This window comes from Cynocephalus volans, chromosome 11 (genome assembly GCF_027409185.1).
Source record: "Cynocephalus volans isolate mCynVol1 chromosome 11, mCynVol1.pri, whole genome shotgun sequence".
NCBI lineage: Eukaryota > Metazoa > Chordata > Mammalia > Dermoptera > Cynocephalidae > Cynocephalus > Cynocephalus volans.
The window spans coordinates 17,755,884-17,771,020 of record NC_084470.1 but is presented as its reverse complement, the minus strand read 5'-3'; the positions used below and the strand labels follow the sequence as shown (position 1 = coordinate 17,771,020).

The window sequence follows — 15,137 nt, the reverse complement described above, 5'->3', positions numbered from 1 at the left end:
CTGCCCTTTAATCTGCAAAGGATGTAGAAATGCTATTTGTTAAAGGGTTATTAAAAGCATTAAGTGTTAAAACCAATTGTGTGGAATAGGACATTGCTCAGTGAAGAGGAGTATATATTCACAACTTTATTTCTTAGATATAGTAAAATGCCAATTTTACTGCTGCTTGTAGGGAAGGACTATTTCTGAGGAAATCTTAATATCTACTCTCTGAAGGACAAATAATGGCCTTTCAGTGATTCAGTACCATAGCCACATTAGTTAGAATACCAAGTTATAAATAAGATGCTGCTACAAGAACTGAAACACTTTTTTTCTGTACACGTGATTCTAAAATTCAGGAATGAAACTAAATCTTAGTAAATTAAGAGCCAAACTAGCTTATTTATGCCCATAGAAAGTAGAAAATGGATTCTGCCATGTGGAGAGCATACTCAATGAGTGGCCCACACAGTTTCTCTCATTCTGCCTCATTCACCTTTGTGAAGTTTCCCCAGAGCTCTGCCAGTGTTCGCTGCACAGGTAGTACTGGGTGCTGGAGGAGAGAGGGGCATTTGAATCCAGGTGCTGTTGCTTGATAGCTTTTTGAGCATGGTGATTTTCTTAATTTCCCTAAACATCAGTTTCCTCATTTACAAAATTAGGGAAACAATACCTCCCAATTATGGTATTTGTGAAGATTAAGAAATAAACCACACTAAGCAAGTAGTACGGGGGCTGGGACTTAATTAATCATTTATAATGATTGTGAGATTCATACGCATCCTCTACAGGTAGAATCATCAGATTTAGCAAATAAAATTACAGGATACCACAGTTAAATTTGAATTTCAAACAGACAAGAATGATTTTTTAGGGTAACTGTGTTCCAAATACTGCTCAGAACATATTTATACAAAAAAAATTACCCATCGTCGATCTATTCACATTTAAGTGGGCATCCTGTATTTTATATGGCAAAGTAATATCTCCAAACTGAAATTTGTTGGATCTAGTTATTGTACTGAAATAGTCATGGAGTTTGAAATTACTTATTGGATTATATTTGTATTTAAATCCTTATTTAGAAAACCATAAAGCACTAAGTATGGAAGTCATATTAATGACAACTAAAAATATACAAACTAGGCCGGCCCGTGGCTCACTCGGGAGAGTGCGGTGCTGATAACACCAAGGCCATGGGTTCGGATCCTATATAGGGATGGCTGGTTTGCTCACTGGCTGAGCGTGGTGCTGACAACACCAAGCCAAGGGTTGAGATCCCCTTACCGGTCATCTTTAAAAAAAAAAAAAAAAAAATATATATATATATATATATATATATATATATATATATATATATATATATACACACACACACACAAACTACAAAACTGATGGCAACCAATATCTTTGAAACACTATTTTATAACATTCTTGTTTATCATGTTTTCTTCGTTTGTGCCAGGAAACAATTTCTCAAAATGTGCTTGTTTCTAGTACATTCACACACATAAAATAAATAAAGCATATGGGTTTTATATTTCATTCCAAACAGACTCTATATTTTCCCTCTTGCCTAAATTAAAAAGCCTGTTGTCAACTCTACCAATATTTTAGCTCTCTTATTTGTGGATAGATTTTTAATGAGATGAAAATAGTTAAATACTTCCATTCCTTAGCTCTGTTTCAACCTTGCCTATGATCTAAAGAAATGCATTCTAGGGCTGGCTGATTAGGTCACTTGGGACAGGGTGGTGCTGGTAATACCAAGGTCAAGGTTTCAGATACCCTCACTAGCCAGCCACCAAAAACAAAAAATAAAAAATAAGGAAATGCATTTTAGTCTGCTGTCTTGGTGTTTTATTATTTCTAATATTCATTTCATGCCAAACTCTATAAAATGCTTCTACAAAGCTTTTGGTATCATTAGCTCAAAAAGCAGCTGGATTTTGGTTACCAGTCTGAAGAAGCTGAGGCACAGCTTGAACAACAGAGTTTATTTGAGCCAAATTTGAGTAACTGCAGCCCGGGGAATACCTCCAAGTTACCTTGGAAAGTATTCAAATGTACAAACAGAACTTCAGCATTTTTATAATCACTAAAAATGGGAGGCAAAAGGAGAGGAGAAGGGATAACCCCTTAATCAGGCTTTGCACTGGTTGTCCAGCATGACATGAGTTAGTGATTGGCTAATGGTTATATCTTCCTCCTTAAACAATTGCTAAATCCATAACTAAGAGTTACATCGTCTTTTTTCATATTTTTTTAGGTTAATTTATAGCTCTACCAGCTGAACTGACACCATGTTTGGACTCTAGACCTAAAGTCAAGTGTTTAGCAGTCAGTGCTCCAGGATGTGGAGGAAGTGACGACTGCCACATACCCAACCTTCCCAGGCCTTGCTTGGGAATTTAGTTGACCTCAGCCACTGATGCTACAGCAATTTATCAGTTATTTTCAAGGTCATAATTATAAACGTAGTTTTCTTAGGCACACAAAAAAATCACTGCATAAAAACATATTCTATCTTTTTTCCATTTGTGGGAGGCATAATCCATAATTTCTTGCTTTGAAAACCAAAGTGAGGAAAAAAGAGACATGCTTGGTTAGAGCATGGCGCCAATAACACCAAGGTCAAGGTTCAGATCTTCATACCGGCCAGCTCCACCCCCACGCCCCCAAAAAAGAGAGAGAGAGAGATCCCAGATTTTCTTTATTCCTATAAATTATTTGCAGGCTGTGTTTAATCTTCCAGGATTATAATTCATCGTTCCAAACAATAAGGTACATTCGCTATACTTCTTCATTCTTAATTTTTATTTGCTAATGAAACAGAAGCATCGCTCCATTTTTTTCCCTAAGAAGCGCTCCTTCTGCCCAAACTCCTACTTAGTCTTCTTGTCCGGTCGCTAAGCTCAGGGCCACTGCCCTCTTCGGCTGCATCTCGCGAGGGCAGCGCCGCCTGCACCCTCAGCTCTGCCCAGGCGGCGTCCACACAGTGGGAAAGATGAAGAGCTGGTGACATTAGTCAGGCATGAAACATCAAACAAAGGAGTGATTTTCTGTAGATTAAAACTGGGTTGTCAGAGCAAAAGCAGGGGGTCTTTGAGTTGACAGGAACCTTGGCAGAGCACGGGTATTGATTTCATTGATTGAACTGAATCTGGAGAACAGTTATACTGGAGGAAAATGACACTCCATTTAACTGATCCTGGCACATTTAGAATGAAATTCCCATAGATCGAGATTCTCAGTAACTCCTTCAACAGAGCCGAGGAAGGACAGTCTCCGGGCAGCGGCGTCCAACACACTACAGACCACGAGGTCCCACCGGGGAGCATCTCCTGGAAACGTCACAGAGCCCTTGAGGGGCAGTTCGGGGAGGGGCGGTGACGTCCCCTCGGTGACGACGCCTGGAGAGACTGGAGTCGCGTCCGTGCTGCGCTCGTCCGCGCCACCGCAGGGACGCCCGCCGTTGGCTCAGTGGCATCGACGCGTTTGCTATGAACGTTTGCTTCTGACTTGGAAACGTTGCTGCACGCAGTTCTTCCTTGCTCCGGCCGAGGCCGGGGAGCCCCGAGCCGGGCGGGCCCCGCGGGGCGGGCCGGGGCGGGGCGGGCCGTGCTCGCGGCCTGGGGCGCGCCCCTCGGGGGTGGAGGCGGCGGCGGCGGCGGCGCGGGCCGAGCGGCGCGGGGATTGGCTGCGGCGGGCGGAGACGTCAGGCTCCCGCGGCCCCAGCGGCCGCCCGGCGCGGCGCGGCGCAGTCGGCTCGAGCGCTCCGCGTAACGACGAGGTGTCCCCGGCCGTCCCGCCCTCCGCCGCCGTCGCCGGGACGCGCGTCCGTGCCGCTCGCCTGGCCGACCGCGCACGCACCATGACGAAGAGCGAGAAGAAGTCCCTGAACCAGAGCCTGGCCGAGTGGAAGCTCTTCCTGTACAACCCGACCACCGGCGCGTGCCTGGGCCGCACCGCCAAGAGCTGGGGTGAGCGGGCGGCGCCTGGCGCCGGGCGGGAGCGGGTGCGAAGGGACCGGCGTTAGCGGCTTCTAGCGCCCGGGCCCCGGGAGCTGCGGAGGTGGTTCCCCAAGCGCCCGACCCGAGCGCGGGCGGCGGCGGCGGAGCGCGGCCCCATTCATTTCTCTCCGGCCGGGCGGGCTGGACCGGAGGCGGCGGGGCCCGCCAGCAGCCCCGGCCTGGCCGCGCCGGCTCCTTCCTCCCGGCTGGGAGCAGAGCGCACGTGCTGCCCGGGCCTCTCGCCCCGACCCGGCGCCGAGCCCGGAGCGTGCGGGGGCCGAGCGGCCGGGCCTCATCTGCACGGAGCGCGCCGGCCGGGGGAGGCCGGGGCCCGGCGCGCCGAGCGGGGCAGGGAAGCCAGCCCCGGCCCCACGCCCGGGGAGAGGAAATTTCCACTCCCGCCGCTGTCTCGTGACTCGTCCACGCTGCCGCCCCGGCCGCTCGGAAGGCACAGGGCGACGGGCTGCGTGACCGGGTGGCGGCGAGCTGGGCACAGCAGTGCGCCGGACGCGAAGATGCCCTGGGATTTGGGCACTGGGATTTGGGCACTGGGAAGGCTCTGGCAAGGCTGCTTCCTCCCCGATTCCTTTTTAATTACAGACGGTTTCTTTGCCGTTTGCTGCTTTAAGGGAAAGTAAATTCTGTCTGAACAGCGTCGGTTTTTTCTGTGCCTTCAAAACGTGTGGATGATGACTGTACAAGCAGCTGTGTGCGTGAGCTCTTTGTTTTAAAAGAAATATTTCCGCCACTTAACAGTGCACTGCTGCTTTAGGGTGCCTTGTTTGTCTGAAAAATTATACTAATGTCTGAATGCGGACTAGTACTCTGTTTTGCCCTCATATTTAAGTAAACTAGATTTGCCTTTTTTTCTTTTGAACACTATTTTGTCGGTGGGTCTTGGCAGACCTTTTTTCCTGATGGGCATGCATTTCTAGAGTGGATAACTGTGGGGGCACGACATTTATAGGAGAAGCACGAAGAGAGTAAATGAGCTATGACTCTAAATAAACTGCTGCTGCTGACTGAAATGGGATCCTCTGGGGTGGAGAGACAAGCTCTAAGTCCCATCACAAGCTGAAAGGGGCCTGGGAGGTTTTCTAGCCCAACCCCCACTTAACATGAGGAACTCGAGATCCAGAGAGGTTGTGATTTTGCCTTGTGTAAAATTACATATTCTACAGAGCCAAGAAAAGAACCCAGTTCTCCTTTAATCGTAGTCCAGTAGTTGTATTATTTTACAGATGCTTAAATTGCTATCTTCTTTTAGGAACCCACTAGTGTGATGAAGATATAAATCTTGCATCCAGAGTTAAATGGAAAACAATGACGAACAATTGTAAAGCTTGATTGCTTGTTTCTAGGGTGTACTTTTTGCTGAAGAAATTTTTGAGTGGTGGCAGTGGATTAACTTTTATAGGCTACCTCCCTTTCTCCCTTCCTCAATGCCTTCTCATTTTCAGTACTGAGTGACTTCACTTTGTGTTAAAATGACATTTTTTCCTGCAGATAGTCCTCTTTAACTGTTGTATATGTGATCTTGGAGTGGAGATTTTATTGCATATATGCATTTAAATGGACAATGTGCACAAATTATCGAAGTATAGGGCAGTGTACAAAGACAATAGAAATAGTACAGCACAAGTAAAATTGGGATTAGTTTTAGAAGGATTAGGTCAGGACATTTTTTAAAAATTGATACTAACTCATCAACAAATAGTAAATCTCTCTGTTTATTGTAATAATAGTAAGCCAGTGCAGAATAGCATAAATAGGTGAAATTTTTCTGTAATTCTGTTCCAACACAATGGCATCCCTCAGAGGATATGTGGGAGAGAAGTGAGAGAAGGCTGAAATCCGTACTCAACTCTGCAGGCTGTGTACCCTAGACCCAGGCTGGGTCTGCCTGGGGAAGGGGTACCTTGTTCTGATTTCCACAAGAGCAAGAGCGATTTGGAGAGCTGATATCCCGTGGGGATATGTCTGCTAGGAGAGGTGTCATTTTTTAATTCTCATAAAGACACTGTATGGACCTGATCTTACCACCTCAGAGATACTATGAACATTCTGGTATGTATCTCTCTGAAACGTGTATAACATTTGTTTATTCATTTACTTATTTTTTACAAAAAGATCATACAGCAAGTGTTTTATAATCTTCTGAATATATTGTGGGCATTTTCCCATGCTAGCAAAAATCTATATCACCATTTTTAATAGCTAACTAGTGTTCCATTGTATAGTTAGATATGCTGTGATTTTTGTTTTTGCATTATTGTGCATTCCATTCACCCTTGTGTGTACATTTTTGCAAATTTATTTACTTGGGATATGTTTGTATTGGTGGAATTACCAAGCCATACGTACCTTTTTCAATCTGAAAGATGTTGTCATAGTGCCTTCCTAAAAGTTTCTGTCAGTGTACACTCCCACCAACAGTGGTGTCTTATATCTTCATCAGCACTGAAGCTGTGCTTACGTGTGTTATTTCTTTAAAGAATTTACGATTTTTGGTAATTTGTGCAAAGTTGTCTTTGGACTTTTTAAAAAAATTCTTTGATCATAAATTTAATGTAGATTGTGGGAGAAAAAATTGCATCCTTTTTTTGACCCTGTAGAGTTGCTGGGTCTGCTGGTGTGTAGAGAAAGGTCTTCTACCCCCAGGATTTTATAAAGACATTCATTTAAGATGTTTCTGGTTTTATTTTTTACATTTAAGTTTTTAGCATGTCCCAATTTGTCCTCTCCAAGTAAGTGCATTAGATACATTAAAAAGTGCACATATTTAAAAAGCAATTTTTCTGTTTACATTTGGGATAAACAGAAAATATTACATGTTATATTGCATTTGCCTTATTCAAAACAGCTATATAAAGATTGTGAGTAGCCCTTTCATTGTATATTTGGTTAATATCTTACACTTGGTTACAGCAGTTTCAAAATGCTCATATACATGAAAGTCACCTTATTTGATTTTTCACAGCAGCCTTCTAAAGCAGACTAGATGGGGTGATCCGAAGTGGACCTAGAGCTGGTTTCTCAGGTTGAATAGTGAGTACACATCAGGAATAAGTGGTTGCCATTGATGAAAACACATGATAAAGAAAATTAAGCATGTAGTGGCTGATGTTGCAAATTTTAAATAACTTAAGTGCCTTAAATACAATTAGAGGATTGGCCAGTTAGCTCATTTGGTTAGGGAACGGTGTGATAACACCAAAGGTCAAGGGTTTGGATCCCCATACGGGCCAGCTGCCAAAAAATAAATAAGTAAATACAGTTAGAGTCAAAGTAGTGGAAGGTAACTTAGAGATCATATAAAGTTATTTAAACTTTAGGTAGTGGGCCATGTGTTGCAATTAACGTTTTTGAAAGGATGAAATAGAATACTAAAAATGTGAGTTTATTCTGCCTAATGAGTTAAGGGAAAAGGTGGTTTCAAGAAGCTTTTGTGTATTTTGTATATACAGTTACCCCATGTAAAATGAATTTCTAATTGTAGCTTACAGTTTTTTTTTTTTTTTTTTTTTTTTTTTTTTTTTTTTTTCCGTGACCGGCGCTCAGCCAGGGAGTGCACCGCTCATCCTTATATAGGATCTGAACCCGCGGCGGCGGGAGCGTCGCCGCGCTGCTAGCGCAGCACGCTACCGAGTGCGCCACGGGCTCAGCCCCTAATTGTAGCTTACAGTTAAAAAAGCTAATCTAGCTAGCCCAGTGCTCTCATTTCATAGATGAGGACATTGAACCTACAGATCTGATTTACCGAAATTCACTGAGTGAGTTAGTGCTAGAATCCTAGGGTCTTCAGACTCCAAGGCCAAAGCTTTCTTTTTTTAAAAAAAAAAAAAAAAAAAAAAAAAAACTATGGCATGACATGATGTCATTTAATGATATATGCTTATGGGCTTTGGGAGTTCATTATCTGTCAATAAATGCTTTATATCAACATTAACTTAAAACCTGAGTTACTGATTTCCACGCATAGTCAGTATTCTAGACCAAAGCTGTCAGCAACCTTTATTTTGTTCATGTGCTTTTTCTTTTATTATAGGCCCAGTGAAGGGCTGTTTTATCAGCTCCCATTCTGGGCTGTGCCTCAGTAAATGCTCTTCTTTGGAGATCAGACTCCATCCCATCTTGGGTGTCTGACCATGGGGGAGAAGGTGAACGTGTTTATTTTTCCAGTATCACATAGTTTTGTAAGGTGGTGTTTTTTGTCCTGTGGAGTGTGACATTAAAGAAACTGCAAACCTAACAAAAACGTGCATCGTTGGGAAAGTAACAAGGCTCTCCTTAGCTTGTGAGCAGGTTATAAAGTGCAGGTCAGTGGTGGGTGTGGCGGCAGCAGCAGAGCAGTGAGTTTCCGGAGCCATCACCCTGCAGGACAGACAGCGCTTCCTGGAGGGTGCAGGAAGTAGTCCCGTAGTGTTGTGTTGCAGACACTGTGGTAACTATGGTAGCATGTGCTCTCATATCATCGAAGAGCAACCTCCACCAGCCCCCCAAGTAACTGATTTCTTTGAAACTAACTTTTGATGTCTACCTATAGAATTAAATGTTCTTTAAACAAGTTTGTTTTAAACAAACGTTGTTTTAAACAACTTGTCTTAAAGAAGTTTTAAAAACCTTCCTATCTATATTAACAGCTTTTCCATGATTTGTCATGTTTGCAGTAAAATCGCCTGTAATCTTTACCCACTTAGTATGACCACTGTTCATACAACACTGTTTCAGTCTTTCCTACATGTAAATACATTTTTAAAACATGTACAAATAAAGTTTTAAAATATACGTTAGGTCCCTGGTTTTGTCATTTAATGTTTAGGAGAATGATTTCTATTCCTCTGCCTTTTTCTTAGAGATTGATGCATAGGGCGTGTCCTTGGCTCTTTATCACCTTTGTGGTGACAATTCACACTTCCTGTCTGCGTTTATTTATTCTGGTGGTTTTAATTACTTTCTCTGTTGGGACTCCCAAATCTGTATGTCAAGTCATATGGCTTTTTAAAATTATTATTATAACCACCAGCTTTTCAGAAATCTTCATTTGGTCGTTTCATAGGTATCTCTTCATGTAAATTTCCATTGTCCTCAAGGGCTCCTTAGCGTGACATACAAACTTCTTTATAATCTCACTGACATTTCTCTCCTGTCATCTCTCTATAGCGTTCCGCATGGTTCTTTTCTACCCCTATTGGGCCTGCTTCCTAGCTGCTGGGCCCCTTTCCCTTATTCCATCTTGGCCTGGCTACTCTTATGTCAGCTTTCGTAGCTTGATCTGTAGAAAATGCCTTTAAACTCCTGTTTGCGTTAAAACTGGATTAAGTGCTCCTGTGTGTCCCATAACACCTTTTTCTCTTAGCATTTATAACTTTATATACTATTCTTGTTGCCCCATGTATTAGACTATAAGCTTCTTATTTATTATGCCTTACTTATCTCCGATTCCCTAACACCTAGCCTGTCCTGGCACTTAGTAGGAATGCAATAGCGATCAGCTGCGTAAGCGAGCAGTATTACGAAAGGTTCCCATGTACTTAGTCTTGTGCAGCAATGTCGTCACAGCGTTTGATGTTGTTGGTGTCCCATAGTATAATTGTTCCCCCAATGTTTGGGCGGCATTTTCCTTTTTTTGCTACAGTACTAATAGGTTTTCATAGAAGCTGCGTGTTCAAATGAAGCTCAGAAATTGTAACAGAACCAGGTTTATTATCCAGGTCTCCTGCTTCGTGCTTTATAGCTCCTTTCAGTTTTTTATATTGTTCTTATGAGAACCTCATAAAGTGTTTTTTTGGTTTGTTTTTTAGCTAACCTGCTCTCAAATTTAATGAGGGTTTGTTTAATAGAATCTTTCTCTCCCCTACGGGGTGCTATTACTAATAATATCTCTGAAAAGATTTCTCTAACATATCTTTACACTTTGTTACTGAGTCATTTGTGGAGCTGGCTCTTATTTGTGACTTCTTCAGCTAGTGCCATGGTAAGGTATGACTTTGGAACTGACCTTCCCTTAAGGCATGAGGTACTTTTCTTTTGCTGGTCTCTAGCCTGTTGGCAGGATTAAGCTCATAAAAAGTGGCCCTTTATATATTCTTAGCTCCATCCCTTACTTCTTGAACCATTCCTTTCCTGGCTGCTCTTCCTTCTTTCCTGAGTGTATATTTTCCGAGGAATTGTCTTTGGCCTTGTTTTCTCTTCGTCTTCTTTCCCGGCAATCTCATGAAACAAAAAGATCCTTCACAAATTTTACTTCTTGGTTGACATCTCTGTCAGAGTCCAGGCTCCTGTTTATTTCCAGTTGCTTCCTGCGTATCCCACAAAGCGGAATGAGGCTTAGAGGTCTTAACTAAGAGTGCTCCAATGCCATATGCATCATCTGGTACAGGGAGCTCATCCCTCCCTCTCCACGGAAGTTCTGTCTTGCTCCTGTATTTGTAACGTTTAAAAACAGCTTCACCATCCTTTCTGTTATCTGGGCTCTAAACCTGGTTAAATCGTGCCAGCTCTACTTCCACATCTCTTGAATCTGTGTGACCCACACCTGCGTTACTACTACTTCAGTTCATTTGGGAATTAATTTTCTCTGACCTATTCCCCATCCCCCCTTCCCCTGTCTTGAGAAAGCGGACGGTCAGAGATGCCTAGGGTGCTTATTCTTCTCTAGATTCATAATCCTAGCCGCCCACTTCAGATTTCATAGCCCTTAACACTCCCACCAGCCCTGAGTTGCTCCAAGTTCAGACCATTGGCTTTCCAACTTTTATCTGCTGCTTAATTTAAAAAAAAAGAAAAGGTGTAGTGTTGTTGACTCTGGGCAAGGTAGACTCTTAACTCCTGATGCATCTCCAAAGAGATCCAAGGAATCAGTTGGAATCATTGTGACTTAAACCAGTGTAAACTCACTGCTATCTGATTATTTCTAAGGCTGCAGCTTTGATCATACAGTAGTATTTCAGACAGTCTGGTGTTCCAGATATATTGGCTTAGAGGTAAGTTTCCAACCTTGTAAGTTGTTGTTTCCCACCTTCCTCCCTCCCTGTCACACACCCCATATGGTAGCCACATTAGGTTATCTGATGCCCCTTGGCCTGGAATGCCTGGCTCTTCCCTCCCCTGTGCTCTTCGTACTCTGTGCATTAATTCTTCCCTGTTTCACAGATCTAGCTTGAATGCCAGCTCTGCCTTAATCCTTCTCTGATATGCCCAGGTGGAAAAAATAATAACCACTTCATTTCCTATAACACCTAAGACTTTTTTTTTTTTTTGGTAATTCAGCTTTTATTTATTCAGTTATTGGTTTGTTTGTTTATTTCATCTTATTTTACTTCTCAAAATACATTGTAGTTGATTTTCATGCCCTTTTAACACTTAAGACTTTGTATCTTGGATTATAGTTGTTTATATATGCTGTATATTGTGCTCCTACTACCTGGATATTCACAGAAAGCAGGATTGACATCGGCATTTTATATCCCTGCAGCATCTAGCATACAGTAAGCACTTATCTATTTTTTCATGAACAAATTATCATTTAATCAGTTTCAGCTTGTGATTCATCTAGTCCTTGGGCTAAAGTTGACAGTATTGTGGATTAATTGGTGTAGCTCCACACTGTGAAAGTCTTATTTGTGGAGATAATTGTACATAAAGGCATAATTTTATCTCTTAGCTCACCATGATTATTCCACTTAATTTCTCATTCGTTTCGAAGTTTCCAGATAGGGCATCATAAATAAAAGTGAGCCTGTGGGCGTATATATTTTTACTTGATGCATCTTAGAAGTATACTAATATACTGAGAAGGTGACCACACTGAACTCAGAATATGGAACTAAATTCTAGTTCTACATCTCCGTCTAAGCTTAGAGATAACTCACTTAAAATGTCTTGGCCTTAGTAGAAAAGTTTTTTGAGATAGTTTCAAGCGTCACTTTGAAATTAAAAACAAAGCCTATATAAATACTTTAAAATAGGAAGCAGCAACTTTAAAGTCCCAGACAGTAAATATTTTAGGCTTTCCCGGCCACATGGTGTCTGTGGTAACTACTTAACTCCGCTATTGGACGTGGCCATAGAGAGTATGAAACTAACGGGCCTGGCTGTGTTTCAGTATTTTATTTACAAAAACAGGCAGTAGCTGTGATTTGCTTTAGAAGTTGAAGTTAGTGGTCAGTGTAGGCTGACTCAAGAAATCTGAACTGGTCTTAAATGGGATGTGGATTCTTGGCTTTTTTCTTTTCATGTAACAAAAGCGACACCATTGTTCGAATTTTTGCAGTACAGATGTAAATAATCAGCAAGTCCACTGGCATCCTCAGCTTTCTTCCCTGGGTAACCACTGTTAACTGTGTAATGCTTTTTAAAACATAATACATGGTATATCTATTTTGGAATAAGGTCTGGCAGTTTCTTATAAAAGTAAATATACACCTACCTACTGAGCCAGCAGTTCTACTCCTAGGTGTTTACCCAAGAGAGGTGAAAACACATGTCCATGAAAACACTTGTACAACAACATTCAAAGTAGCTCTATTCATAATAGTTTCAAACTGGAAGCAGCCCAGGTTTCCATCAGCAGGAGAATGGGTAAACAAACTGGTACGTCTGCACAATGGAATACTACTCAACAGAAAAAAGGAATGCACTGTGGATACACAAAACATGGATGAATCTCACCATTAGGCTGAATGGGAGAGAAAGCTTAACCAAAGAGAGTGCATACTATTTGATTTCATTTATGTGACATTCTAAAACAACACTTACCATTGCTGGAAAAATGCCCAAAATGATGGTTGCCTGTAAGGCTGTGGTCATGGAGACTGATCGGGAAGGGGCATGAGGGAATTTTCAGGGTGATGGTAATGTTCCTATCTCTTGAGTAGGGGTTGGAATCGTATAGGTGAACACATTTGTCAAAACCTATTTAATGGTACATTGGAGATTTGTGTGTTTCTCTGAATGTAAATTTTTCCTTCAATTTTAGTTAATATGCATGCTGAATTGTTTCTGGGTGAAGTGTACTGACATCTGCAACTTGAAATGCATCCAAAAAATGAGATAAATATAGTAAAATGTTCATTGTCGAATCTAGGTGCGTTTGTGGGTGTTCACTATTACATTTCATTCAACTTTTCTGTGCATTTGTAAATATTCCTAATTGAATGTTGGAGAAAAAAGGATGTGTGAGTACATGTGTTTCTCTGAACTGTCTTCACCAATCTTGGACTCTTTCCTACAGATGTTTATCAGTTTGCTATCACTCCTTTTTTCAGTGCATTTCTATATATGTATACAAGGATATGTCAAAAAGTTAGTGGAAAAATGGAATTGAAAGATAATGCAAATCTTTCCACAAACTTTTTGAAGACCCCTCGTATAAATATGTCTATATGTGTGTGTATGTGCATATATGTGTGGAATAAGTAGAAATAAGTAGTTTCATCTTTTCCACTTTTACATGAATAATAGGAAAATTACCTGTTCTGGACCTTGCTTTTTTGATGAAAATTTTAATTGTTTTCAATTTTTCTCTTAAAAATTGCTGCAGTGCATATATATGTGCAATTATTTTTCTAGGATAGATTAAACTGAGAAAATTGTATTGCCAGTATGTAGTATATGCTTAGTTTTATTATTAATAATTGTTACCCCCAAAAGCTGTACCAACTTACTCTTTCACCAGCAGTGGATAAAAGTTTCCCTTCAACTTTTTGATGGGATGCTGGTATCTGATTTTAATTTGTAGTTTCTCCAATAACTAGTACTGGGCATATTTTTATGTTTCCTCAGTTCTATTTATTTTTTATAAAATCTTCTAGTTTGAAAATTTTTAATTTTTCTAAAGAGTATCATATTTCTTTTATTTTCAAATTTACTAATTGAAAACATTGATCAAATTGAATGGTTTTTGTGGGGGGTTTCTTTTGCATTTTGTGCCTGTTAATTTGTGCTTTTAACTTAAATTGCTCCTATTTTCTTTGGATTTATTTTAGTCTTGAACTAAAAAGTTGGCTTTTTTGTTAGTCTTGCTTGATTTTTAGTGAATGCATTTAAGACTATGGACTTTACATTGAGTTCTGCTCTGACTACATTATTGTTTTCATTTTTGAATACTTCAGTTTTTATTGTCTTTTTAATCCAAGGGTGAAGAGACCATTTTCTAAATTTTTTAATATTTTTGATTTTAGAGAATCATAAGTAGATTCTTGATTTTTTTTTTTTTTTTGGCAGCTGACCAGCACAGGGATTCAAACCCATGACCTTGGTGTTATAAGTCTGTGCTAGCTGGCAGCCCCCAAGTTGTTAAGAGGGTATTTTCTGGTGACTATAAAGTTATGCGTATGTTAGATAACTTAGTTGTGTTTTAAAAATACTGTCCTTTTTGTTGTTCTTTACTCAATCCATGGATTTCTGGGAGTGGTATGTTAAAATCTCTACTTATGATTGTGGTAAATTTTGCAATTCTGCTTTTGCTTTATAATATTTGAAGCTACATGGCATTGTGAAGGTTCATGGCTGTTATGCTGTATCTTCTTGATGTGTTTTTGTTTCCTTTTTATTAATTCAAAATAACTCACCTCGATAATGTGTTTTGACTTGAATTCTAGTTTGCTTCCAGTAATGTACCATATTTACATTTCTTTTGTTAGCCAAGACCTACTTTATTTTCTTACCTGTTTATTTTCAACTATTATGTATTTTAATTTTAGCTTTTCTTCTATAAGCATTTAGTGGATTTGATTAAACCCACTTGGAGAATATCTTTCATTATTTGACTACTTTAAAATTATTCCTGCCATCCTACCGGGATTTTAATTCCCTACTGTTATTAAATATAAACACATTTAAAAATTCAATTTTATAAAAATTTAAACTAATATAATGAGAAGGAGTTCACTGGCCGCCTGGTGAAGGGTGTGTGGATTGCAAAGGGGCACAGGGAACCATTTGGAGGTGATGGAAATGTTCTGTGTCTTTAATGTAGTGGTGGTTTCACAGGTTATGCAACTGTCAAAACTCATTGGAATTGTACACTTGAAACTGATGAAATTTATCTTATGTAGATTATTCCTCAGAGCTGAAAAGGAAAAGAAATTAAAATCAACACTTGTTTAGATGATACCAGTAAGTCACAGCTGGTTTGTT

At 40.6% G+C, this 15,137-nt stretch overlaps 1 protein-coding gene across 1 annotated transcript in view; it reads left to right on the top strand.

Moving 5' to 3' along the window:
- Positions 1 to 3,721: 3,721 nt before the first annotated feature.
- The window catches only part of ATP1B3 (ATPase Na+/K+ transporting subunit beta 3), a 37,236-nt gene continuing 25,820 nt past the window's right edge, over positions 3,722 to 15,137 (top strand). The window contains exon 1 of the mRNA XM_063115092.1: positions 3,722 to 3,965. Within this exon, the coding sequence (XP_062971162.1) occupies positions 3,857 to 3,965 (109 nt within the window). The 5' untranslated portion in view covers positions 3,722 to 3,856. The remainder of the gene's footprint in view (positions 3,966 to 15,137) is intronic.